This window comes from Polyodon spathula, chromosome 12, assembly GCF_017654505.1.
Source record: "Polyodon spathula isolate WHYD16114869_AA chromosome 12, ASM1765450v1, whole genome shotgun sequence".
Classification (NCBI taxonomy): Eukaryota; Metazoa; Chordata; class Actinopteri; order Acipenseriformes; family Polyodontidae; genus Polyodon; species Polyodon spathula.
This window is the reverse complement of record NC_054545.1, coordinates 1,322,897-1,350,413: the sequence shown is the minus strand read 5'-3', so window position 1 is coordinate 1,350,413 and position 27,517 is coordinate 1,322,897. Positions and strand designations below refer to the sequence as shown.

The window sequence follows — 27,517 nt, the reverse complement described above, 5'->3', positions numbered from 1 at the left end:
TCTCCCATTGAAAATAAGAGCATGCCAGCTCCCATTGAAAATAAGAGCATGCCATCTCCCATTGAAAATAAGAGCATGGCAGCTCCCATTGAAAATAAGAGCATGCCAGCTCCCATTGAAAATAAGAGCATGCCAGCTCCCATTGAAAATAAGAGCATGCCATCTCCCATTGAAAATAAGAGCATGCCAGCTCCCACTGAAAATAAGAGCATGCCAGCTCCCATTGAAAATAAGAACAAGCCAGCTCCCATTGAAAATAAGAGCAAGCCATCTACCATTGAAAATAAGAGCATGCCAGCTCCCATTGAAAATAAGAGCATGCCAGCTCCCATTGAAAATAAGAGCAAGCCAGCTCCCACTGAAAATAAGAGCAAGCCATCTACCATTGAAAATAAGAGCATGCCAGCTCCCATTGTAATCTGATCTGTCAGTCTATCTCTGTTGTTCTTGCTTCTTTTTTTTTGGCCCAGTAATATAGCGATGGATTTAATTCTCTATGTCACAGTGTCAGCATGGTCTCTCCATGCGGGAGACCATGCTGACACTGTTAAAGCCTATAAGCTGAGCACATCTGCATTCATTTTAATGAAAGAGAAAATGCAATAATGTCTGCCGACCAGGTGTATTGAGATAACCTTTCAGGGAAATTTGCTCTCTGACATTATGTCATATTACAATATGATTCCAGGGGAGGGGGATGGGGGGGGGGGTTCCTGCATGGCTCTCCTGTGCGCTCTGCAATACCAGACCGTATTGGCTTTCCAATCAGTTTACATTCAATAAAGGCAGTTTTGAGATGCAGCCACACACAAGCACTCCTTAAATCCAGAAGCCCTCCTGCCACTCTGTGAAGTGAACAGCTCTCTCCTGCCACTCTGTGAAGTGAACAGCTCTCTCCTGCCACTCTGTGAAGTGAACAGCTCTCTCCTGCCACTCTGTGACGTGAACAGCTCTCTCCTGCCACTACCTGTAGCAGCTGGGGTTACAGATGTCAGCTGCATGCTATGGAGTAGCACAGGCCAGCCAAACTAAAGTATAAACAAAGGGAAAATGACAGTGCATTTCCTTCTTTAATATTTGTGAATTAAAAAAAAAACAAACAAAAAACAAACATATGGGATCATATCTGGTCATCATATTGTTTCTGCTGTGGGCATACAGCACTCCACCACAGCTGAACTCTCTGTAGATGGTAGGTTCTCTTGGGGAGCTCAAGAATCCAGTATCTAAAGGAATTCTTCACGCTTATTACTGCTGGTGATAAAGAAGCATATAACAGCACATTATATATTGCAACACTTGCTGTCCATTCAACACTTTCAATACCCCCTGTTGGAAAGAGCTAGCGCCCATGGGTTCAGTGTTGGGCTCAGTATGAAACGGACGGTCACATACCTACTTTCTGCCACACACCACGGGTTGTCCTGCGCGGCAACCGTTTTAGTTCTGAAGCACAAACAAGAATCAACAAAGGCTGTTACATCTGGCTTGAGCTGCTGACAGACTGCAGAATGGTACCACCATGTTCATGATTCTACAGCAGTACGATCAGTACCAGCTGTTCTGCTGAATCCGGACCGCCCTCCAATACTTGCCGGCACTCCATTAGGCAGGTGGTTCTGATGGGGTAATACACTGCTTTTATATATCGGTTTCCCAGTTGTATTTTTTCAAACTCATTAGTAACATGAAACAATTATCAATCCAGTTTAATCATTTGACAACCGATTCCACTTTATTGGTAGCATCACATTGTTTTACTGTATTCTGGTAAGGATCATTCTCAGGGTTTAATTAGCTCAGAGAAGGTTACAATCCTCATCCAGTATGAATACTAAAGGTAGCTGTTTGGATAGAAGGCCATTTTAAACCCTAGCCCAGCATGCTCCAGTTCTACGGTTTCCACGGTTACGCCTGTGCTTCAGCTAGTAGCCATAGGTGTTATATCTCTGAGTGCAAATAAAAATAAATACGGTGTTATATCTCTGAGTGCAAATAAAAATAAATATGGTGTTATATCTCTGAGTGCAAATAAAAATAAATACGGTGTTATATCTCTGAGTGCAAATAAAAATAAATATGGTGTTATATCTCTGAGTGCAAATAAAAATAAATAAGGTGTTATATCTCTGAGTGCAAATAAAAATAAATGTGGCAATTAAACAGCCCAGGTAATTCACAAGCATAAATTGGGTCAGTATATATGTCTCGGGGCACCGCTAGGGCCTAACCCCAGTGTGACTGTTTCATTGCTGATGAACCAAACTCTGAAACTGCCCATAATTAAAGCAAAGAATGTCAATTATTTTTATTTTCCCTTCTTTTTTTGCAATTGAATGAAACCGAAAGAAGAACAATCCAGACAGGGAACAATTCAAAGAAGTCCCCGTGAGTAACATTAACTTCATTAGAATCTGTAAACAGGGAAGGGCAGTTGCAAAGTAACAATTTTGATGGCACAGTCATAGCAATGGAGATTATCCAGCTGATTAAAGGTGTACGCTACTTGCCATCTGACAGGCTGTGAAGCAGATCCACCCACACCAGCCTGGACGTGGTGTCTTTGAAAAGACTGGGCTCCACAGCTACTTTACAATAGGATTCTGCTGCCTTTAGTTCCTCCTCAAAACCACTTTACCCCGTAAACAGATCTCAATGTATTGATTTGAGTAAAGTCTTCTCGAAGGGCTTTACTTAAAGTGTCTCTAATTACTGTGTATTTACAGAGTAGCTACTTAGTGAATACATGTGCACTTACACATCATTGCAGTGTTATTATGCAGTTACAATGTACTTCACTTGTGTTTTGCACGATAGAACCCTAACCCTTTTCTGATTCTTCAGTAATAACATTGTAATTGTGTGTAAGTACACATGTATTTACTAAGTAACTACTATGTAAATGCACAGTAATTAGAGACACAATGTAACGTGTCACGATTTCAAGGTATCTTTGTAAATTACACATATATTGGACGCCTTTGTTTGCTGCTTTGTTATTTTCCTGTGGAAAACCTTTATACTGTTTATCAATAATAATAATAATAAATAAATAAATTAATAACCTAAATTCCTGCAGCATCATTCAGCACAGAGGGATTGAAAGCATTGATTAAGCGTTTCACTGTAATTCCCTTGCCCTAGTACGTGATTGCTACAGCTTGCCTGGTCTCTTATACGGACCTGTTTTCTGACGCTGTGGATGAGTACTGGCATTTCATTCCTTTCCAAATCACCTTTATTCAAATACCATCAACTCAGGTTATTTGCAGGTCTCGCCCTTGAAGTCTGCACAGCCGTGAAACTCGCTCATAAAACGCAAGAATGAATTAATAAAAGGCTTTGATATTTTGGGACTGTCAAACAACGGGCCTTTTTGTTAAGATGAAAGTCATAAAAGACATCAGTTCTGTTATTAACAGATGTCATCTGTGGTTTTGTAGCAATGTCTTCCTTGTAAAAATGAATTACCAAACAGATAAAGGATCACATTTTATCCAGAAACGTTCTAATTCAATTATTGCCTTGGATACATTGTCTGTCTAGTCTAGAAGATTGCTTCTGCTTTCACTTGAAAATGAAAAAGAAAGTGAGGGAAAATAAGAACATTATGAGTATTTGGTTTTATTTTTGGTTAGAAACCCCAGGAGAACTGCAATTTGTGTTAAGCCCAGATCTTCACAGCTCGACTCCCTTGCTTCAAATCTTTCTGTGAGCCTGTTGTAGCTTTTATTTTAATTTCGTGATGCTAGACTGATGTAAAACTCCTCATTTGTTTCCTTGGTTACCAAGTCTCTCTTTTATTCATGCCATCATCCTGCAGATGCCTCAATGAAAGATGCACACAGATCAGGCGATTGCTGATTTGAATTCTCTCCGGCCCACTCCAAACCATCATTCCTTATCCATATCAGCATGTATAATCGATCAACATTCCCACACATAATAATGTAACACTTATCTTGAACAACAAGTCTACAGCAGGTTCATATCAAGGGTGACACAACAAAAACTAGCAACACAACAGTGACATTTCATAATAACCCTAAAACTTTACATTACAGCAAACTACACAATACAGTGTATGATTCAGTCAATAGTCCTCTTGATGCAAGGCAACAGCATTAGGAACTTATGAACTCCTTCTTTAAGAAGCTAAAAATGATGACGATGACGACAGCAGCAGTGCATCGACTACAACTGTAAATACAGTACAGACACAAACAAAGCTCTTCCTGGAATCGCAGCACACACACACACACACACACACACACACACACACACACACACACACACACACACACACACACACACACTGCCCAACCCTGTCAATCACTGTCCATCACTGTCCATCACTGCCCAACCAAGAAAAGAGTAGAACACAGCCATGTCAAGCTCTTAGCACTCACAGCTACCTGAGGCTATGGAAGCTCAACCCCTTTCATTCTTATGAATGACTTTCAGCCACACCAGGTGGCTGCTGCCAATGGCAAATCCGACATGCTATGAATCAAACTGCATGGCTTCTGACAGCACAACCAGTACGGCCGTCTGTTCTACAATACAGCAACCAGATGCCATTTCCAAGGGTGAGGATTTACTAACGGGAGAAGAGGGGTAGAAGTAACAGTAAAAGCCCTTAGCATTACTGAACAACGCTGTTATTGTTGTGCTAATGCTTCATGAATACTGACAAAATGATATAAATACTGGATATCCCTGTATCTCCAGACAGACCTATTCTTGAGCCTCTTCCCTATTTCCACACAAATTCTACTTTAGGAATGCATTATTAACATTTTATAGATGTTTATTGCATTTACAGTTAAATGTACATTTACTGTACATATACATATATTACATATACAGGGTATTACAAATAGTTCATTAAAATTGTGGTGGCATATTTAATATTTTCAACGTTCACTGTATCTTCCTCCCCCACAGTCCCACATTGGCACATGATTAGTCAGTCATTTCCGTGAAATGCCATTTCCATCTAATTTATATTTTTGCATTCAAATGCTAGGACTAATACAATTGATGTTAAATAAATGACTCCTTCCTGAGAGGTGAATGAACAGCTCTTGTTAGAAAGTAACCCTACAGACTCAGAAGAGGCTTACTCACGCCGTGAAGGGAAGTGTGATCCGTTCAGAGCAGACCCAGCAGGGGGCTGACTGTTCACACTCCTGGCACATTATCGTTCCAATAATATACCTGAACAAGAGGACTTCTGAAATACAGGACTGGGTGCAGGGCTTGGGGAAGTGACTAACCCTGCCCTGGCCACGGGCAGCACAAAATACAGGGTAACCCTGTACACTAAGCATCTCTAATTACTGTGTATTCAACTTGCACATCATTACCTTGCTATTATGCATAGTTACAGTGAACTTAATGTGTACATCTTTCTACATGATTTATGTGAGCACACAATTGCATCAGAAAGGGGTTAGGGTTAGGGCTATACCTTGAAAACGAATGACACATTAACCACATTGTGACAATGTGTTAGTAAACATGCATTTGCTTCATACCTCTTTTGTAAATACACAGTAATTAGAGACACCATGTAAAGTGGTACCTGATACAGTATACACACTACAGATGCTGCTTTCCAGCTGTCTCTAAAATAGGTAGACTGCTGCCCTCGAAGGCTGTAACAGTGTGTGTGTGTGTGTTAGTTCCACGGGGTTGTAACAGTGTGTGTGTGTGTGTGTGTGTGTGTGTGTGTGTGTGTGTGTGCTAGTTCCACAGGGTTGTAACAGTGTGTGTGTGTGTGTGTGTTAGTTCCACGGGGTTGTAACAGTGTGTGTGTGTGTGTGTGTGTGTGTGTGTGTGTGTGTGTGTGTGTGTGTGTTAGTTCCACAGGGTTGTAACAGTGTGTGTGTGTGTGTTAGTTCCACAAGGTTGTAACAGTGTGTGTGTGTGTGTGTGTGTGTGTGTGTGTGTGTGTACTAGTTCCACAGGGTTGTAACAGTGTGTGTGTGTGTGTGTGTGTGTGTGTGTGTGTGTGTGTGTGTGTGTGTGTGTGTGCTGTTCCACGGGGTTGTGTACAGTGTGTGTGTGTGTGTGTGTGGTGTATAGTGCCAGTTCCACAGGGTTGTAACAGTGTGTGTGTGTGTGCTGTTCCACAGTGTTGTAACAGTGTGTGTGTGTGTGTAGTTGTGTGGGGTTTGTAACAGTGTGTGTGTGTGTGTGTGTGCTAGTTCCACAGGGTTGTAACAGTGTGTGTGTATTAGTTCCACAGGGTTGTAACAGTGTGTGTGTGTGTGTGTGTGTGTGTGTGTGTGTGTGTGTGTGTGTGTGTGTGTGGATCTAGTTCCAACATTGTAACACAACACACATGTGTATTAGTTCCACAGGGTTGTACACACATGTGTGTTCGTGTGTGTGTGTTTGTTTTGTTGTGTGCCTAGTTCCACAGGGTTGTAAACAGTGTGTGTGTGTGTGTGTGTGTGTGTGTGTGTGTGTGTGTGTTAGTTCCACAGGGTGTGTAACAGTGTGTGTGTGTGTGTGTGTGTGTGTGTGTGTGTGTGTGTGTGTGTGTGTGTGTAACAGTGTGTGTGTGTGTGTGCTAGTTCCACAGGGTTGTAACAGTGTGTGTGTGTTAGTTCCACAGGGTTGTGTGTGTGTGTGTGTGTGTGTTGTGTAGTGCTAGTCCCACAGGGTTGTAACAGTGTGTGTGTGTGTGTGTGTGTGTGTGTGTGTGTGTGTGTTAGTTCCACAGGGTTGTAACAGTGTGTGTGTGTGTGTGTGTGTGTGTGTGTGTGTGTGTGTGTGCTGCTAGTTCCACAGGGTTGTAACAGTGTGTGTGTATTAGTTCCACAGGGTTGTAACAGTGTGTGTGTGTGTGTGTGTGTGTGTGTGTGTGGTGTGTGTGTGTGCTAGTTCAACAGGGTTTGTTGTACAGTGTGTGTGTGTAATAAGTTCCCACAGGGTTGTAACAGTGTGTGTGTGTGTGTGTGTGTGTGTGTGTGTGTGTGTGTGTGTGTGTGTGTGTGCTAGTTCCACAGGGTTGTAACAGTGTGTGTGTGTGTTAGTTCCACAGGGTTGTAACAGTGTGTGTGTGTGTGTGTGTGTGTGTGTGTGTGTGTGTGTGCTAGTTCCACAGGGTTGTAACAGTGTGTGTGTGTGTGTGTGTGTGTGTGTGTGTGTGTGTGTAGTTCCACGGGGTTGTAACAGTGTGTGTGTGTGTGTGTGTGCTAGTTCCACAGGGTTGTAACAGTGTGTGTGTGTGTGTGTGTGTGCTAGTTCCACAGGGTTGTAACAGTGTGTGTGTGTGTGTGCTAGTTCCACAGGGTTGTAACAGTGTGTGTGTGCTAGTTCCACAGGGTTGTAACAGTGTGTGTGTGTGTTAGTTCCACAGGGTTGTAACAGTGTGTGTGTGTGTGTGTGTGTGTGTGTGTGTGCTAGTTCCACAGGGTTGTAACAGTGTGTGTGTGTGTAGTTCCACAGGGTTGTAACAGTGTGTGTGTGTGTGTGTGTGTGTGTGCTAGTTCCACAGGGTTGTAACAGTGTGTGTGTGTGTGTCAGTTCCACAGGGTTGTAACAGCGGAATAGTATGGATAGACAGGGAACACTATAGTTTACTATAACATACCTCAGTGATATATACAGTATATATATATTTTTTTAAGAATGAAGTGAAACACTCTGAATTCTTTTGAATTCTTTTTTTTTTAAGAAAGGAGTAAAAAACTTTGAATTCTAAAATAAACAACTAGAAGAGGCTTGTTCTTTATTAGAATTCACAATGCTCACTTCAGAGTTCACAGCACTTAGAAACTAACCACTCCTTTTATACACCATTACTTTAGAGAAACATATCTTTAAAGGTTTCTGCTCGACTAAATCTAGACAAAAAAATACCTTGCCTTTTGCTTTTCTCTAGTTCCATTTCATAAACTAACCGAAAGCAAAAGCTGTAGTTTGTCGTGACATATCCTACGGCAATGGATCAATCTGATTGGTTGCAGATGTTGTGATGACGCGATCTGATTGGTTGAAAAGTTGCATGTATAACATATGTAAATATATGGTATACTACAGTATGGGTAGTTGTGTTATTAAGGTTAATGATTTCCGCTTTCTCTCACAGAGTGATCCCTGTGTGGAGATAACAAACGTTATTGCATGTTATTAAAACCATTCCAACAAGGTGGTATTATGCATTAGCTTCCTGACTCATCTAAAGCAATGTGTGGGGCTTAATGATCTGGAACTGGAGGGCTAGACTCTATTTAATGATGGCCAACACTGTGAGGTAAGCACAAAAGTCCTGAGGTTTTGATTTCAATGTGGTAGCTTGAGTTTGTGTTGAGGTCCGTTTCAAAGACAACCAACAAGTAGGCTTCCAATTACAATCTGTTCTCTGACTGTGCCACGTGTCCATAGTTTTCGGTGCCCTTTCATCTAGTGCCCATTTGGTTTGATTTACTTAGTTGAGAATATTCTGCAAGCCATGAAAGCCTCTTGAGATTTGCAGAAACCCTAGATCATATCGCAATTGAGAGATAATACACAGTTGAAAGAATAAAAGAAAGACAAATAATTAGGCTTGAGATTCGGTACCATGCTTCTAGTAAAAGCATTGGAGAAGGCTTCTAATCAACAAGCATGTGGAAGACAGGGGGGCGGTCAACTGAACGCCACTTTGAAGGAATCGAACATAACAACGTCTGCAATCAGGCTGCATAGATTTTAAGACAGAGAAGATCAATGGCGGTCTCAGTTGCTCTAAAAGGAAACATAGTTACAAGATGAAATGATGACAAAGATTTGTCTTGGGTTCTAATAGAGACTGATGTGTTGGCGTCTCAGTGATCTGAATTGTGGAGAGGCAGGGGGTGGAGTCGTGAAGCTTGTGGATCAGACCCCTTAGCAGTCCGCTAGAGGGCTAGCTCCATGGCCGCCCATTAAGAACCTGCTAATTCCAGGACACATGAGCTCTAAGGTCAGCTGACCTCCCCTCTGGGTGACTATATGAACATTTTCATTAACTGTTCTCTGTGTGCCTGATTTACAATCAGATTCTAAATAAAAGCTAAATAAAATGATTCTAACCCTGTAATCCCATTCTATATCACATATGATACAATGCTTAGCTACCACTGTATATTATTCTTTTTTAAATCCAGCCTCACAAGTCAGAATTTTTCAAATGCAGTACATTTTCCGCTGCCGGACAGGGAAAAACAAGAAAAGGAATGTAGTTACATAATAAAGCAGCTTCTCTCATTTCAGAAATGCTTGGGCGTTACAGGGTTAATATTTGCTCTTATTTAGAATGTCATTGTAAACACTGCAAAGCAATATTTGTGCCGACAGAGTACTAAAGAGGAAGCTTCCTGCCTGGGTACATTTGAGACTTGCAGGGGCAGCGTGGGGGGAAGATTACCAATTAGCTCCACATGCTGTACAAGCTCCCTTTGATGCCACCCCTGCCTCTTTATTTACCACTACATGTATTCAAACATAATAACGGTCCGAATGCAAATCTATTGGAGACGCTGAGAGGGCAGGCATTGAGAAACAACTCCAGTGGCCAGTTGGTCTTGCAGTCCTCCTGCAAACCGATCAACACACAAATCAGCATGTTAAACATGCGACATTTTAAACAAACTCCTGCTAAACAAATCCATGAGAAGCTTGGTCTTAAGCACTGTTGGGGCTCCTGTCTACTGCGCCGCAATAAACAAGCAGCGCTGATCGTATCAGGGCCTCCAACGGGCTTCTTGCACAAATACAGACAAGCCACCTGTCTTGAAAGAGAACGTAGCCTTTACACAGATACACACTGTTGAGAAGCACTGGAAATCACAAGCTCTCCTTCTCAGAGCTGCTTCCATTCAATCTGTGCGTGGAATGTGGAATATGGAATTAGACATGGGAATAATGTACATAAGGAATACACATCTATGTTGAGTTTGTGCTCAGTCCACGTATTCAAGATTATTTTTTATTTTTTATTATTAACCTAGTAAAATTAGCACACGGAATCTGCTGTTGCTTTATAAATACTGAATTTAACCAGCCCCTATGAATAACTGAATCAATAAGTGAATTTAACCAGCCCCTATGAATAACTGAATCAATAAGTGAGTTTAACCAGGCCCTATGAATAACTGAATCAATAAGTGAGTTTAACCAGGCCCTATGAATAACTGAATCAATAAGTGAATTTAACCAGCCCCTATGAATAACTGAATCAATAAGTGAATTTAACCAGGCCCTATGAATAACTGAATCAATAAGTGAGTTTAACCAGGCCCTATGAATAACTGAATCAATAAGTGAGTTTAACCAGGCCCTATGAATAACTGAATCAATAAGTGAGTTTAACCAGGCCCTATGAATAACTGAATCAATAAGTGAGTTTAACCAGCCCCTATGAATAACTGAATCAATAAGTGAGTTTAACCAGCCCCTATGAATAACTGAATCAATAAGTGAGTTTAACCAGGCCCTATGAATAACTGAATCAATAAGTGAATTTAACCAGGCCCTATGAATAACTGAATCAATAAGTGAGTTTAACCAGGCCCTATGAATAACTGAATCAATAAGTGAGTTTAACCAGGCCCTATGAATAACTGAATCAATAAGTGAGTTTAACCAGGCCCTATGAATAACTGAATCAATAAGTGAATTTAACCAGGCCCTATGAATAACTGAATCAATAAGTGAATTTAACCAGGCCCTATGAATAACTGAATCAATAAGTGAGTTTAACCAGGCCCTATGAATAACTGAATCAATAAGTGAATTTAACCAGCCCCTATGAATAACTGAATCAATAAGTGAATTTAACCAGGCCCTATGAATAACTGAATCAATAAGTGAATTTAACCAGGCCCTATGAATAACTGAATCAATAAGTGAATTTAACCAGGCCCTATGAATAACTGAATCAATAAGTGAGTTTAACCAGCCCCTATGAATAACTGAATCAATAAGTGAGTTTAACCAGCCCCTATGAATAACTGAATCAATAAGTGAGTTTAACCAGGCCCTATGAATAACTGAATCAATAAGTGAATTTAACCAGCCCCTATGAATAACTGAATCAATAAGTGAATTTAACCAGGCCCTATGAATAACTGAATCAATAAGTGAGTTTAACCAGCCCCTATGAATAACTGAATCAATAAGTGAGTTTAACCAGGCCCTATGAATAACTGAATCAATAAGTGAGTTTAACCAGGCCCTATGAATAACTGAATCAATAAGTGAATTTAACCAGGCCCTATGAATAACTGAATCAATAAGTGAGTTTAACCAGGCCCTATGAATAACTGAATCAATAAGTGAGTTTAACCAGGCCCTATGAATAACTGAATCAATAAGTGAATTTAACCAGGCCCTATGAATAACTGAATCAATAAGTGAGTTTAACCAGGCCCTATGAATAACTGAATCAATAAGTGAGTTTAACCAGGCCCTATGAATAACTGAATCAATAAGTGAGTTTAACCAGGCCCTATGAATAACTGAATCAATAAGTGAATTTAACCAGGCCCTATGAATAACTGAATCAATAAGTGAGTTTAACCAGGCCCTATGAATAACTGAATCAATAAGTGAGTTTAACCAGCCCCTATGAATAACTGAATCAATAAGTGAATTTAACCAGGCCCTATGAATAACTGAATCAATAAGTGAATTTAACCAGGCCCTATGAATAACTGAATCAATAAGTGAGTTTAACCAGCCCCTATGAATAACTGAATCAATAAGTGAGTTTAACCAGCCCCTATGAATAACTGAATCAATAAGTGAGTTTAACCAGCCCCTATGAATAACTGAATCAATAAGTGAGTTTAACCAGGCCCTATGAATAACTGAATCAATAAGTGAATTTAACCAGCCCCTATGAATAACTGAATCAATAAGTGAATTTAACCAGGCCCTATGAATAACTGAATCAATAAGTGAGTTTAACCAGCCCCTATGAATAACTGAATCAATAAGTGAATTTAACCAGGCCCTATGAATAACTGAATCAATAAGTGAGTTTAACCAGGCCCTATGAATAACTGAATCAATAAGTGAGTTTAACCAGGCCCTATGAATAACTGAATCAATAAGTGAGTTTAACCAGGCCCTATGAATAACTGAATCAATAAGTGAGTTTAACCAGGCCCTATGAATAACTGAATCAATAAGTGAGTTTAACCAGGCCCTATGAATAACTGAATCAATAAGTGAATTTAACCAGCCCCTATGAATAACTGAATCAATAAGTGAGTTTAACCAGCCCCTATGAATAACTGAATCAATAAGTGAATTTAACCAGCCCCTATGAATAACTGAATCAATAAGTGAATTTAACCAGGCCCTATGAATAACTGAATCAATAAGTGAATTTAACCAGGCCCTATGAATAACTGAATCAATAAGTGAGTTTAACCAGGCCCTATGAATAACTGAATCAATAAGTGAGTTTAACCAGGCCCTATGAATAACTGAATCAATAAGTGAATTTAACCAGGCCCTATGAATAACTGAATCAATAAGTGAGTTTAACCAGCCCCTATGAATAACTGAATCAATAAGTGAGTTTAACCAGCCCCTATGAATAACTGAATCAATAAGTGAGTTTAACCAGCCCCTATGAATAACTGAATCAATAAGTGAGTTTAACCAGCCCCTATGAATAACTGAATCAATAAGTGAGTTTAACCAGCCCCTATGAATAACTGAATCAATAAGTGAGTTTAACCAGCCCCTATGAGCAGTGCTGTGCTTTTCAGTAATGCAGGTATTGTAACATTAGATCAACCAACAAATAGTGTAAAGTAAGGGATCACTGCTTGCAATGCAAGCATGTTAAACAATTCTGCCTTCTGCAGATCAGCGTATCAGCAGCCCGAGGAACAGTTTCAAGGTGATTTTATATACATCCAGCCGTGTGCAAATGCATTACGACAGCCTCTGCTTCCATTGTGTTCATGTGTTGTGCATGTTAAATCAAATAAGTGAAAATCGACAAAGAAGGCAAATTACAGCTAATTGATAACGTTGTTGTTTAAGGTGCCTAATTAAAGCACAAGTGGTCTAACATTTCCACATGAGTGCCTACTGATTGAAATTCTCACACCCAGAGGTTTTGACGCAAGTAAGTATATATAGGATATGAATGACACATCGTGAGGTTGTCTATTAAATCTGCATGCTACTGATCTATATAAAGTAAAGAACAAACACAAGTAAATGACTGTTACACTTACCAAGCCCAAAGCACTCATTTATTTAGCTTGTGCTGCTTTTAGGAGGCACAGTCCAAACTGGCTTTTTGCTAGGAATATTACGACTATACTTGTAGCAAAACGATCAGCCGCGTTTCCTCATTAAAGAGACGCTGTGTTCCCCTGGAGGGAGCTAGCGAGCAATCTCAAGAGGACTTGCTGTAACCAGCTCCAGGCTTTATTCCAGAACAGAGACAGCCTTGCATGTCAAAGCTGTCAAAGTCATTGCTGTGGTTTGCTCTCCCTGGCAATGTCCCAAAGTTGTCAAATAAAGATTAAAGTCAGGACTTACATAGCCCAAACACAATACCTGATAACTAATGCCTTAACATTGCACACGCAATCCAAAACCTAGCCTCAGTGCACACCAATTATATGCATCGATTTAGAAAATTCACATTAGAGGCTCCCGAGTGGCGCATCAGTAAAGGCGCTCCATGTGGACTGCCTTATAGCCTGGATATTGAAAGGTTCACATCCTGACTATATCACTGCCGACCGTGACCGGGGGTTCCCAAGGGGCTGCGCACAATTGGTTGAGCGCCGCCCGGGTGGGGAGGGTTCAGGCCGGCAAGGTAATCCTCAGTTCACCGCACACCAGCTACTCCTGTGGGCGCCTGCAGGTCTGCTGTAGAAGCCACTCAGAGCTGTGCTGTCCTCTGGCACTATGGGTCTGGTGGCTTCGCTGTAGACCTGCAGTGTCAAAAAGGACGGCTTGGCAGGACATGCTTGGGAGGACGTGTGTGTCTGCCGCAGTTTCCAGAGTCAGCGCAGGAGCTGCAGCGGTGAACCGGGATGACAATAATAATTGGGCATTCCAAATTGGGGAGAAAACCAGGGTAAAAATCATTGGCGACAACTACATTTATAAAAAAAAAGAAAAGAAAATTCACATTCAACCAAATAAATTCTACAATAAAACTAAAAGAAATAAGTCAAGTAGATGGTAGCTCCTTCTTCAGTGTACTGAACATCGGAATATCAGAACCATCTTTCTCAACAAAGGGAAGAGTTAAAAAAAGCAAACAAAAGCAAAAAACTAAACTGAGAACAGCACACAACTGTGACCCTCTAAGGATCCCCCAACATGTGAAGCTGCATCCCGACACTCACACATTACACATGTGAAAATTAGCTTCCTGGACCTGTGGGTCGTCTCACACAACCTCTCCCTTCTGGCACAATTCATACCAAAACAAAAAGATACAGAAGGCATGGCCAAAGACATTTCTGAAGCCTTTCTTGTTTTCTCTTACCTGCCTAATGCCCAAGCGATATGCAAGAATGCGGTCCACTGCATTGGGGTTCATCTGGGTCCACTGCAGGCTGTATGAGTAGACGTGGGGCCGGTTCTGCCACAGTGGGTTGTAGGTGTCATAGTAGAACTCGGGCGCGTAGGCCTGGCCTGAAAAACAAACACTTTGAACTAATCTTTGTTCAATGCTATGCTGTTCAATGCTCTATAGTTCAATATTATTTAGTTCAATGCTATGCTGTTCAATGCTATATAGTTCAATGCTATATAGTTCAATGCTATATAGTTCAATGCTATATAGTTCAATGCTATATAGTTCAATGCTCTATAGTTCAATGCTATATAGTTCAATGCTCTATAGTTCAATGCTATATAGTTCAATGCTATATAGTTCAATGCTATATAGTTCAATGCTATATAGTTCAATGCTATATAGTTCAATGCTATATTGTTCAATGCTATATAGTTCAATGCTATATAGTTCAATGCTATATTGTTCAATGCTATATAGTTCAATGCTATATAGTTCAATGCTATATAGTTCAATGCTATATTGTTCAATGCTATATTGTTCAATGCTATATTGTTCAATGCTATATAGTTCAATGCTATATTGTTCAATGCTATATTGTTCAATGCTATATAGTTCAATGCTATATTGTTCAATGCTATATTGTTCAATGCTATATTGTTCAATGCTATATAGTTCAATGCTATATTGTTCAATGCTATATAGTTCAATGCTGCTATATAGTTCAATGCTATATTGTTCAATGCTCTATAGTTCAATGCTATATAGTTCAATGCTATATAGTTCAATGCTATATAGTTCAATGCTATATTGTTCAATGCTCTATAGTTCAATGCTATATAGTTCAATGCTATATTGTTCAATGCTATATAGTTCAATGCTATATTGTTCAATGCTATATAGTTCAATGCTATATTGTTCAATGCTATATAGTTCAATGCTATATTGTTCAATGCTATATAGTTCAATGCTATATTGTTCAATGCTATATAGTTCAATGCTATATAGTTCAATGCTATATTGTTCAATGCTATATTGTTCAATGCTATATAGTTCAATGCTATATTGTTCAATGCCATATAGTTCAATGCTATATAGTTCAATGCTATATAGTTCAATATATAGTTCAATGCTATATAGTTCAATGCTATATAGTTCAATGCTCACAGGACTGTTTCGAAAGCCGCAACATCCTTTAAAAAAAGTGAGGTAGGGTGAGGTTGTTTAACTCACTGCTGAAACTGCACCTGGAATATTGCATTCCTATTAGTCTCACAGAAAGGACTTTGTGGCTTTGGAAACAGCCCAGTGAAGAGCAATGAGGCTGATCACAGGGTTTAACGGTATGAGCTGCTGTATGAACCTGCTTAGAAAGCTTGGGGAGACTTGATGAAAGTTTTTAAAGTCTAAAAGGAGTGGAAGACGTTACCCAGAGTGACTCTTCTTCAAGCAGAATGGGGTTGGGTTAAAAAGACTGCTGGTGCTCCAGCTATAGTAAGACCAGATGAACACAACTGGCTCCAATGGACTAGTCTCATTCATTACTCTTCCCGTGTTCACTGTGCGTCGCCTACTGGATGTACGCTTGTTATGTTCATGGTTTAACCTCGGTTATTTACCAATCCTGTATGACCACAACCAGTTCAAAGAGTTTGAGGCACACAAGATCCAGCCTATTTAAATCCCTGACTGAACATTTCTATTGAGAGACTTCAAATGCAGGGTATTCATTCCTTATACTATCTAAAAGCCCTTTTATCTTGTGTCGCTTCAGCTCTTTGAAACGTCTCTTTTTTGAAGCGTTCTGAATCTCATTTTTAGCTGCATTTTTATTACAAAATATTTTTTGATAAAAAAATTCAGCATTCCTGAATTTATCTCTGAGACCCAAGCATTTGTATACATGTATATCTTAATAATCCAGTTGGAAATAATAACTACTTACTTTGTTCCTGATCAAGATATAGCGGTAGATACATACAAGATTCACTGAGGATTCATAGGAAAAGGTGTAGTGAAGGTTTATTTCAACTGATCGTGGAATCCCAAATGATATACCTTCATGTCAAGCTTTTACAAGATTTTATTAAGCTTGGTGATCTTTTGTGGGTTACTAGTGGCTATTCCCTCATTTGAACTGCTGGTAAAATGTATGCTTGTGCTTTACGTGTTTCTGCTCTTTTCTGACCATTTCAAGGTTCACAGCTCCATTAAAAGTGAACTTGCCACATTACAAACACACGGCATTAGCCCAGCCGCTCATACCTCAACATGAACATACACACTGGAGAAAGGGAAGCGAGCAACGCAAGCTCCATCTGTAAAAACTGAAACTGAAATGGGTATTTACTTTATTGAAAGTTTATTTGCACAGGGTAACGCACTGTGGACAGTTACTCAGAGAAGCCTTAAACGAGCCTGGATGCCTGCCAGGTAAATCTTCATGAGAAATCACCAAGGGGAATATGACTGGTCCACTCTGTTCTATGGCTTCTTGTGTAGAGAGAATGATGGGTGTTGTCAGCAGTGCCAAGCTTTCAAGCAGCAGAGTACCTGCAACCTTTTACATCCCATTGAGGTCCACTTTAAAGCTCTATAAGAGCTGTAGTTCTAAACGTGACCGGTGTTCCACAGTTCAATGCATTGAATCACAATGCATCCTCCACAGCTTGTTCTATACCAGAATCACAATGCTGCATTCTACATCGGCTAGGCATATAGGTGTGGATATACAGTATCCAAAGCAACCTTAGGAATAAAACAATGTGATTGGCATCAAACTGGTAACAAAATGATTTATTTTAAATAGCGTCATTCCCATTCCTATTTCATATTCACATAAGCTGTAATAAAACAAACCAAAAAAAAACAAAAAAACAATGGCTATTTAATTTCAACGACACAATCGAAAGCAATGTTAGCAATCCCAAATACTAGCGAGCTACAAAAAAAGAGCTAGCACCACAAGGGTTAACAAAACATGTTCTGATGTAGATAGCCTTGGAAGGACGCCCAGATGCATTTAATGCTTTATTGATAGCTCACAATGGGCAGAGGCACAAAACACTTACCTTACAGAACATACTCTCCTGGCAAGCCGCTGGGGGGGGGGTGTGTGTGTGCAGAGAATCAAAAACACTGTTAACGGAGCTAAAGCAGGGGTAGAGGATTCTGACAACGCACAGCCTCATCTGTGTTCCATTAAAACTTCATCAAATAGTGTTTGCAAAGGTTCAGTCTAATTTCATTTTCTTCTGATCCCATTTTCTTTCATTTTTTTGCTTATGTTAATTTGAAGAACACAATCTGTTTTGAGCAATATCCTGAAAATTATCTAGGAAGTCATATGCGTGAAAGAATCAGAGTCATCAATAAATCACCTCAACCATCCAAAGATCTGTCGTCTTAAAACCCGATTGGGCATTTTATTACAGAGCAAAGCGTGCCCCATACAAGACTGTAATGTCCTCCGATTTCCAAATTTTGTGCGCGTGCTGTACTTGATTTCCAGGCATAGTTCGGCACCCAATTTACTGGCACTGGACCTGCCATTAGTAATACCATTTCCCAAGCAAATACGTTTTTTCTTTACTTTTTGTGCCTAATTTTACACTAGTTGCCACACCACAAATTCCACACCATGCACTCCAGTACTGGAAAAATAATGCAACCCAAATATCTTCAATTATCCCTGTTGGCTACCATGCCCTGGTGCTAAATACAAAGACACTGAGGCTTAGCAGCAGCAGCCCCAGTTTTAATGATGCATCTCAGTACTAATAAATAGACTGTAATAGCACCTTTACTCGTGTATTTCAAACAGTGTACCCCTGTACCCCCGTCCTCAGAAACACACTGAAGAACAGGACAGCGCTGTACGGCACATTCTTAAGTTAATAATTCATTCTTTATGTAACGTGCACCAGAAACTAGTTGACAATGTTACAGTTTACACAGAAACATGCAGCATTATTCTCATCTGGATCAATTGGGAACATGATTCTGGCGAGCGTCAGAGTTGATGCCCCAGTTCACGGCTTCAAATGTGCTCCACGTTTTCAACGCGTCAAGCCGGATTCCAGCAGCATTTGAAAACAGCGAAGCGAGGCGAGGGTCTGATAGGCTCTGATCATTTGTTTTACTGATGGCTTTGAATCATCCATCTCGTTTTTGGTTTCGAGCTTCAGCTTCATCCAAAGCCTGAGGAGGCTGAATTAAACGGCAGCCTTTCAAACAGCGCGAGGTTTGTCATCCAGTGCTGCACACTGCTAGTTAGTGTTCCACTGCCTCAGGTGTGTCTGGGGGCCAGTGAAACACTTACAGCACACTCCGGTACACATTATTCTCCCGCAAGTAAACCCATTAAAGACAACTGGCTCCTGCCAAAGCCTGACTCCTTCCTCATATATAATTGATGGGAGTATGAAATTTTCAAGTTCACATACCCCGCTGAATTCAATATTGCTTTGCCCTGTACTTCCATTACTCTTGCAATTGTCAAGGGCCAAATATATTGCAAATTATGGCTGCAATTCATTCACTTGCCACTCTGGGATGGGATGAAAAGTGTGCCTATCTCATGATCGCTGGGAGAAGCACATCCCTGGATAATCAAAGGGCCTCGTTAGCGGTGCGGCCGGGACCTCCTCTGTTTGCACAGCGGCTCAAAAATGATGCATCCATCACCAAGGAATTTGTTTTTTTAATATATAACATTTTGCTGTATCCTGTGCTTTGTTTACAGTATGTGGGCATGTATGTATGTATGCATGCATGCCTCTGTGTGTGTGTGTGTGCATGTATGTGTGTATGTATGTGTGAAGGTATGTATGTATGTATGTATACATGCATGCCTCTGTGTGTGTGTGTGTGTGTGTGTGTGTGTGTATGAACATACATACGTACTTATAAAGGTATGTTTGTATGTAGGTATGTATGTAGATATGTAGATAGGAAGTCAAGCAGGTAGGTAAAAAAATGCAATCACCTCTAACTGTCTACAGTAATACACAGAGAAAAGCTCGCTTCTCTCATGCTAGACCTCTGCTTCGCACCCTCCACTGGCTCCTTATCTCTGCTTGCATTCAATTCACGACCCTTGTTCTTGCCTACTGCTCTCTTCTGCACACTGCCCCCTCCTACCTCCAGTCCCTCATGTCTCCCTATACCTCCTCTCACCCTCTCCAATACAGGCAGATTGGTCGTGCTTCTCCTCCACTCCCCTCCTGCCTTGCCTGCTCCTTCTCTTCTCTAGCCCCTCTGTGGAGGAAGTAGCTACCAGAGAACTTCAGGTCTGCTCTGTCTCTCTCTCTGTCCTCCACTGCTTCCTCAAAACCCCCTTGTTTACATTGTACTTGCAGATCTCTTTATCTACCACTCCTGCTGTCCAGTGGACTTGCCTGACCTTCGCAACCTGTATTGGTATCGGTTACATCATGGTCGGATATTTCATCAGAATCCAGAAACTTTAACTATATCTAAAACACTCAGCAGACAATAGGATGGTTCAATTAATAAAATATGCCTAGGTTAGAACCTGTGAATGTGCAGTCCTGTATTATAATAGATGCTGTGAATGTGCAGTCCTGTATTATAATAGATGCTGTGAATGTGCAGTCCTGTATTATAATAGATGCTGTGAATGTGCAGTCCTGTATTATAATAGATACTGTGAATGCACACAGTCCTGTATTATAATAGATGCTGTGAATGTGCAGTCCTGTATTATAATAGATGCTGTGAATGCACACAGTCCTGTATTATAATAGATGCTGTGAATGTGCAGTCCTGTATTATAATAGATGCTGTGAATGTGCAGTCCTGTATTATAATAGATGCTGTGAATGTGCAGTCCTGTATTATAATAGATGCTGTGAATGCACACAGTCCTGTATTATAATAGATGCTGTGAATGTGCAGTCCTGTATTATAATAGATACTGTGAATGCACACAGTCCTGTATTATAATAGATGCTGTGAATGTGCAGTCCTGTATTATAATAGATACTGTGAATGCACACAGTCCTGTATTATAATAGATGCTGTGAATGTGCAGTCCTGTATTATAATAGATGCTGTGAATGTGCAGTCCTGTATTATAATAGATGCTGTGAATGTGCAGTCCTGTATTATAATAGATGCTGTGAATGTGCAGTCCTGTATTATAATAGATGCTGTGAATATGCAGTCCTGTATTATAATAGATGCTGTGAATGTGCAGTCCTGTATTATAATAGATGCTGTGAATGTGCAGTCCTGTATTATAATAGATGCTGTGAATGCACACAGTCCTGTATTATAATAGATGCTGTGAATGTGCAGTCCTGTATTATAATAGATGCTGTGAATGTGCAGTCCTGTATTATAATAGATGCTGTGAATGTGCAGTCCTGTATTATAATAGATGCTGTGAATGTGTAGTCCTGTATTATAATAGATGCTGTGAATGTGCAGTCCTGTATTATAATAGATGCTGTGAATGTGCAGTCCTGTATTATAATAGATGCTGTGAATGCACACAGTCCTGTATTATACTGGATGCTGTGAATGCACACAGTCCTGTATTATACTAGATGCTGTGAATGCATATAGACCTGTATTACACTAGAGCCTGTGAATTACCTCTAAGCCAACTGTCATTCCGTCTATTAACATTAAAATAACCCAAAACATTGTATTTTTCCAGATTGGTATCTGGAGAGATGCTGCTAGTTATACAGTGGCACTGGATCAAAGCAAAGCCAACTAGTACACTGTGCTGACATGTGCAGATTCTCACTGAGCCCAGTCCTGTCACACACAACATGGAGAGCCATCCAAGGAGCTGTGGACGCAACACGGTCCTTCGCTTGTGCCGTGTTGACTTCCCTTGCAACCAAAAGCACAGCAAGACTGGCTAAACACACCCAGAAAGGCAATCAAGCTTTAATCAGCGCATCTTTATTTTCCAATCCAAATTTACAATCTCTTGAACAGACTCATTTGTAACTCCTGCTTAAATAATTCACGAGAATAAGGAAAGTCGGGCGCAAATGAACGAGTTTGCTTTGTTTAATGACAAACAGCTCTCCTCAGTTGATAAATATTATGATCTACACTACAGGCACTGACTAGAACGGTAATAACCCTAATAACACAAGATGTATACAGCAGCTGGCTGCAGTGTTATTATTATTATTATTATTATTATTATTATTATTATTATTATTATTATTATGTTTTACTGCACTCAGATTAGAAGACGCGAGACAAAAGGAAGGACAGCAGTACCCATTTCCATTTTCAACATCTGTTGATTCAGTAGGCTGTTATCATAATGACAAGTTTGTTACAAATTAACTGGCATATTCAAACTGTTGGCAGCTCTGCAAATTGTCCCGTTTGATTGATCTCTGCTGCTGCTCATGTAAATATAGAAGCACGCCTCTGAGCTGAAACCACAATCAATCCACGCATTGGAATTCTTTGAATTCTGAACATAGGAATCTTCAGGACCTCAAAGCAAGTTTAATAGTAACACAAAGATATTGAAAACATACTGCAATTAGAAGAAAACACACACACACACACACACACACACACACACACACACCTGTTCAATTAGCAATTTAGTGATTCCTGCAATGGCAATTTTAATAAAAATCTCAAGTGCAGAATGCACAGCTGTGCACACTGTGCATCCGCTCTTATTGCACGTAAAGAACCCCTTCTCACAGTCATAGGCTCCTGTACCACGAAATGGGAAAAGCACAACGTGCACATTCATTACAGAACACGTTGTGCTATTATCTATTCAAACCTTTATATTTTTAATTAAGATATTTGGTAAAATGTGTATTTACAGTGACGCGTATGATAATGGCATTTTTACATTTTTTTAGCTACAGTATAATGGTTGAACAGACAGAGAGAATTTCACCTCTAAACCTCTTAGCAGTAGCACCGAATGTTTCATTTTTTACCTTATAAATCATGCATGAGAAATGAACAAATCACTGTAAAGGGCTTGTCAAAACTCCAGCGCCTCATATCTTGTGAACAGATGTTCTCCTGTGCACTGCATACCGGTTCATGAGTGCGCTGTTTGCTTTTTGTGATTGGTAATAAGTTAATACATCATGCGTGGGGTGTCTCTTATGTAAGAGAATTTACTTTGCACAGCTTGAACAGACAGAACCGGTCAGTTTTGCAGTCTCTTGCCCATCTCTTACAATAATAAGAGACACCCTACACACATCATATTAACTAATATAACACCTTTCAAACAAAGCTCTTGGAAACAATGCAGAACTTCAGCAGGGAAAGGATCATCTTCACTCGCCACGATGCACTTGATAAATATAAATTGCCGTGTAGCAGAAACATGCTGCCAGGCCCCAATCACCCCAGTCCCAGTGGATCAGTGTCCAGCTCATTAAGACACCTCATGAGTCCACAGCGCCAGCCGCTCTCTCCCAGGGTCCCCCGGATTCAATGAAAGCAATCAAAACACCACAGTGCAGGCGCTGTTAAACTGCACTAAATATATACCAGGTTTTGCCTCTCATTATATCAAAACAGAGGTGCCCCTGTAGTATTGAGATCCTGTTATACAGCAGGGGATTCCACCTCACTTCATATTATGAATACAGATATAATCAGTGAAGGGCATTGTATTGTCAAGGGGGTGTCTAAGTCATACCCGTTACTCCCTGGCAAGCCTTTGTTTGGAATGCATACCATCGAAATGTAATCTCTGAAAATAAATACTAATATATACTATATATATATATATATATATATATATTATATATATATATATATGGATGACATAATGAAACTCAATTGTGTGAGGGCTGGCGTTTAACACCGTAGTGTTTATTTTAAATTGCTAAAAACAGCTGAAGCACTTCTTCAAGGGTGGCAGTAATCAGAAGTACTGTGTGTTTATTTTACGGTATTTGAGGGAGGCATATATTAAGTTTTATTTCCACGGATACAACTTGATCCGGACGGTAATGTGTTGCATTTGTGTGCACATGCATTTCTTTATTACGTGCTGTATTTATTTAAGCTGAGGTAAGGAAAAATGTTTCATTATCGAGAACGGCCTTAAAGATTGGTGAGTTTTTCTTTTTTTACCTGTGACGAGGAAACTGCACCTCCCCGTGCCGGCCTCGTTCATTATACTGCAGTTGTAGACCCCGTATCCCTCGCGCGCCAGGCTGCTCACACTGTACTCCGTGGAGTCCTGGGAATCGAAGTGGCCCGTGCGCAGGACCCTGCCGGCCAGCCTCCACTCGTAGGAGAGGACCCGGGACGGGTAGGCCCGCAGCACCCTGCAGTTCATCACTATGTTGCGACCCAGGCCTTGTCGCATCTCTGTGAACATGGGTTCCACGGTGGGTGGATCTGGAGGGGAAAGAACAATACCAATCAATATCTGGATAGGGAGATACATCAATACCAATCAATATCTGGATAGGGAGATACATCAATACCAATCAATATCTGGATAGGTTGATAGGGAGATACATCATCAATACCAATCAATATCTGGATAGGGAGATACATCAATACCAATCAATATCTGGATAGGGAGATACATCAATACCAATCAATATCTGGATAGGGAGATATATCAATACCAATCAATATCTGGATAGGGAGATACATCAATACCAATCAATATCTGGATAGGGAGATACATCAATACCAATCAATATCTGGATAGGGAGATCAATACCAATCAATATCTGGATAGGGAGATACATCAATACCAATCAATATCAGGATAGGGAGATATATCAATACCAATCAATATCTGGATAGGGAGATATATCAATACCAATCAATATCTAGATAAGGAAAGATATCAATACCAAAGCTAATATGCTTCCTCACTCCAACACACCTTGAAGCCAGTTTCAAAATAAATGAAAATCACGCCACGTCTACACTATTCAATTATTTTGCCCCATTAGGTGTTGGCCAACAAAAAACAACAACAGGTTGCACTAGCATGTTTAAGTATGTGTTGTACATGTGGGCACCTTGTGTTCATGCATTAATATCTGTTCCCTCATGCAAAGTGACATCTTCGTCTTAATCTTAAACGTTCAAACCCTGAGATATGGAAACAAATGCAGATGGGGACATAATCAACTGCGTGTAGTCTGCTCGGCACTGCAGCTGACAATGTTCTGACCAGGATCTGAAATTCCCATGCAGCCCTGATCACAGACCCAGGCCCATCCATCTGCATTGCACATCATTATTATGACGGCCTATCTGTCTAGCTGGATCTATACACTGATCAATTTCTCAAATGACCTGGTGATTACAATGTATAGCTCTGTCTATACTTGAAGCATGCATGATTGTATAACACAATCGGGTCCACCTTATATGAACTGAGCATGGTATTCCACACTAGAACCATAGTGATGTACAGCTAGGCATAGCAAAAGCACAGCAAACACATGGAATGCATAATATGAGAATAGAAAAAAGCATGATGAACTGCAAATCTGAGAAAATTACTTTTTCCAATACTGTTGAATGAAAAATGCATAGTACTAGAAGCTGATTGATGTGCTTTTATTAAAAAATATAAGGACAAATATAGAAAGTGATCTGAAGTCAAAGCCATACACATCTCCATATCATGATACATGACTCTATAGTCAAAACCATACATATTTCCAGTTGGAGTTTCAGAATAAGGTTGTATGACAACCAGTCACTGTAATACCACCAAATACATCTGGATTGCTGATCAATATTTTACTCAGCTATTGCTGTAAGATATCCTTATATATCTATTTGTATTTTAGGCAAGAAGTCAAAGCTAGTGAGCCAAAGAGGCAAAATCATAGCATAAAATAACATTTCTATTGTGTGCAAAGGTTTGTCTCTATTTAAAAAAAAACCCCAAAAAACACGAAATGTTTGGCTGTTCCCTGCATGTATCTGTTAATTGTAATAATTATAAACCTGTCTTCCTTTTATCATAATAAAAGTAAAAAGGCATGTGGTACTGAATGCAACAACACAATAAGAAATGCTATTCTTGCTGCTCGCTATGAAGGTGTGTTTACAGGGGCTGTGCAAGACGTTCAACACGGCTGCTCAGTCAGGATTACTCTGTAAACTGTGATTATTAAATCTGCAAATTAACTGCACCAGCTCCATGCCTGCCTGAGTAACAGAATGCAGAGCGCTGTATTAGAGACACAACCTCACACCCATCAGAGAAGCGCCTCGGGGCTCCACACTGCCCCTTGTGCTATTGTGTTAATAAAGAAACGGCAGATGTGAGAATATTGTTTAATCATGTTATCATTTTGCTGTTGATTCAGCTCTGCTTGCCAATGCATTTTCTGCTGATGGAAATTTCCCAACGCAGGTTTGAATCATTTTCCGGACTGGAATTCTGAGTGTAAGTTAATGTGTAGAGCTGACCCCATCTCTTCAGCTATACAAGTGTCTTCTGCTGAGCACCTTGTGTGCTAATGGAAGCTGAGAGTTTCTGTCACCCAATGTGCGAAACAAAGAGACCCTCTTACACCATAAGGGTCAGCTGAATGCACTGACCTATCAAAAGTATATTCACTTAGAAATCATCTTGTAATTAACAGTAAGAACAGAATACATTGTAACGTCATTATCCATCTATTCAGAATTTTTGTCAGTTGGTAGTCTATCGTGCATGAGACGACTCGTATAGAGTAAGCTGTACTGGAATGTTCTGGAATCTGTCGCTTGGGCTGAGAGTGGCTTCTTGATTTATGATACGTTACTTTTATATATCTATATATACTACAACTAAGACTAAAGCTGATTAAAAGTAACCAGCAAGAAACCCTTTCTATTATCTGCCAGTCTGAGGTAGTATCTCTCAGCTCTCTGTATCTTTCACAGTGAAGGATGATGTGGGTCTCGGTTTCAATCTCTCCACTGCTGCACTGGGTACCAGTGCACATGCTCCCACCTCACAAAACCAGCTGAAGGACAGCGTGCAGGGGGTTATCAGATTCCTGTTCTCCCTGCTTCAGATAGACGTTTTCGTTCCAGAACTCTTTCGAAAGACAGTGTCCGTAACTTCAAAAGCAAAAACCTAACCTAGAGTCAAACTGACACAAGCTAGGGCTCCAGTTAAGCCTGCTTGGAGACAGATTTGCAGTTTATTTAGAGGGAAAAAGCAGCAGACCACAGTACTGATCCAAATTTTATTGTGAACATAATTATCATTAGTGATCGTCTAAGCCAGGGAGGTGTGTGCAATCCACTCCAGGTAAAATGTCTGTTAGCACCTTGTAATTGTTCATGAAACGCCTCTGAATGCACAACACTGCAGAGCAACATGCATGCAGGCAGGCACCAGTTAAAGCCTTTCTCTCTTTGCTGGACAGAAAAAAGGCAATTTTCCAGTTAGGACTCAACTTGTTCAGACAGTTAAATATTTACTATGAAAAGAACACACTGTCCAGCACAGAGAGCCAGCGAGAGCTGCTCACCTGTGATGCGCATTTCAAAAGAACCTATTTGAAATCAAAAGAACCTATTTGAAATCAAAAGTGGAAGTAAAGGCTGAAAAGGGGGGGGGGGGGGGGGAGCGCGGCTGGCTGATGGACCAAATGGTATCTTATAATTTAAGAGAATAAATGTTGTCACTGGAATAGGTCTCTGAAAATTAAAAATCAGACTTCTGTGAGTGAGGCAGAAATGAAAGATAAAAATAGCAGCAGGTGGACAGGCTGACATACAGGCAAGTGATTAAGGGCAGTGAGATACAGTGGACCTGCACTCCATCAGTCTGTGCTTACCCTGGAACCGGCCATGCAGCCTGACAGAGGGGCTGAGTTACAGCGTTATTTAGCAGCTATTGCTAACAGCTATATTAATAACGTGTCACACTATGTAATCAAATTGACCTCTTAGCAAAACTTTAAAAAGGCATCTATCTTCTGATGAACGTGAACGATCCTGAAGGGTAGT

The 27,517-nt window shown here is 40.3% G+C and overlaps 1 protein-coding gene across 1 annotated transcript in view; it reads right to left on the bottom strand.

Moving 5' to 3' along the window:
* The window catches only part of LOC121325027 (MAM domain-containing glycosylphosphatidylinositol anchor protein 2-like), a 166,748-nt gene that overhangs the window by 23,689 nt on the left and 115,542 nt on the right, over positions 1 to 27,517 (bottom strand). Inside the window, exons 9-10 of the mRNA XM_041267324.1 lie at positions 23,660 to 23,929; positions 14,510 to 14,658 (exon numbers count right to left, since the gene is read on the bottom strand). Of these exons, the coding sequence (XP_041123258.1) occupies positions 14,510 to 14,658; positions 23,660 to 23,929 (419 nt within the window). The remainder of the gene's footprint in view (positions 1 to 14,509; positions 14,659 to 23,659; positions 23,930 to 27,517) is intronic.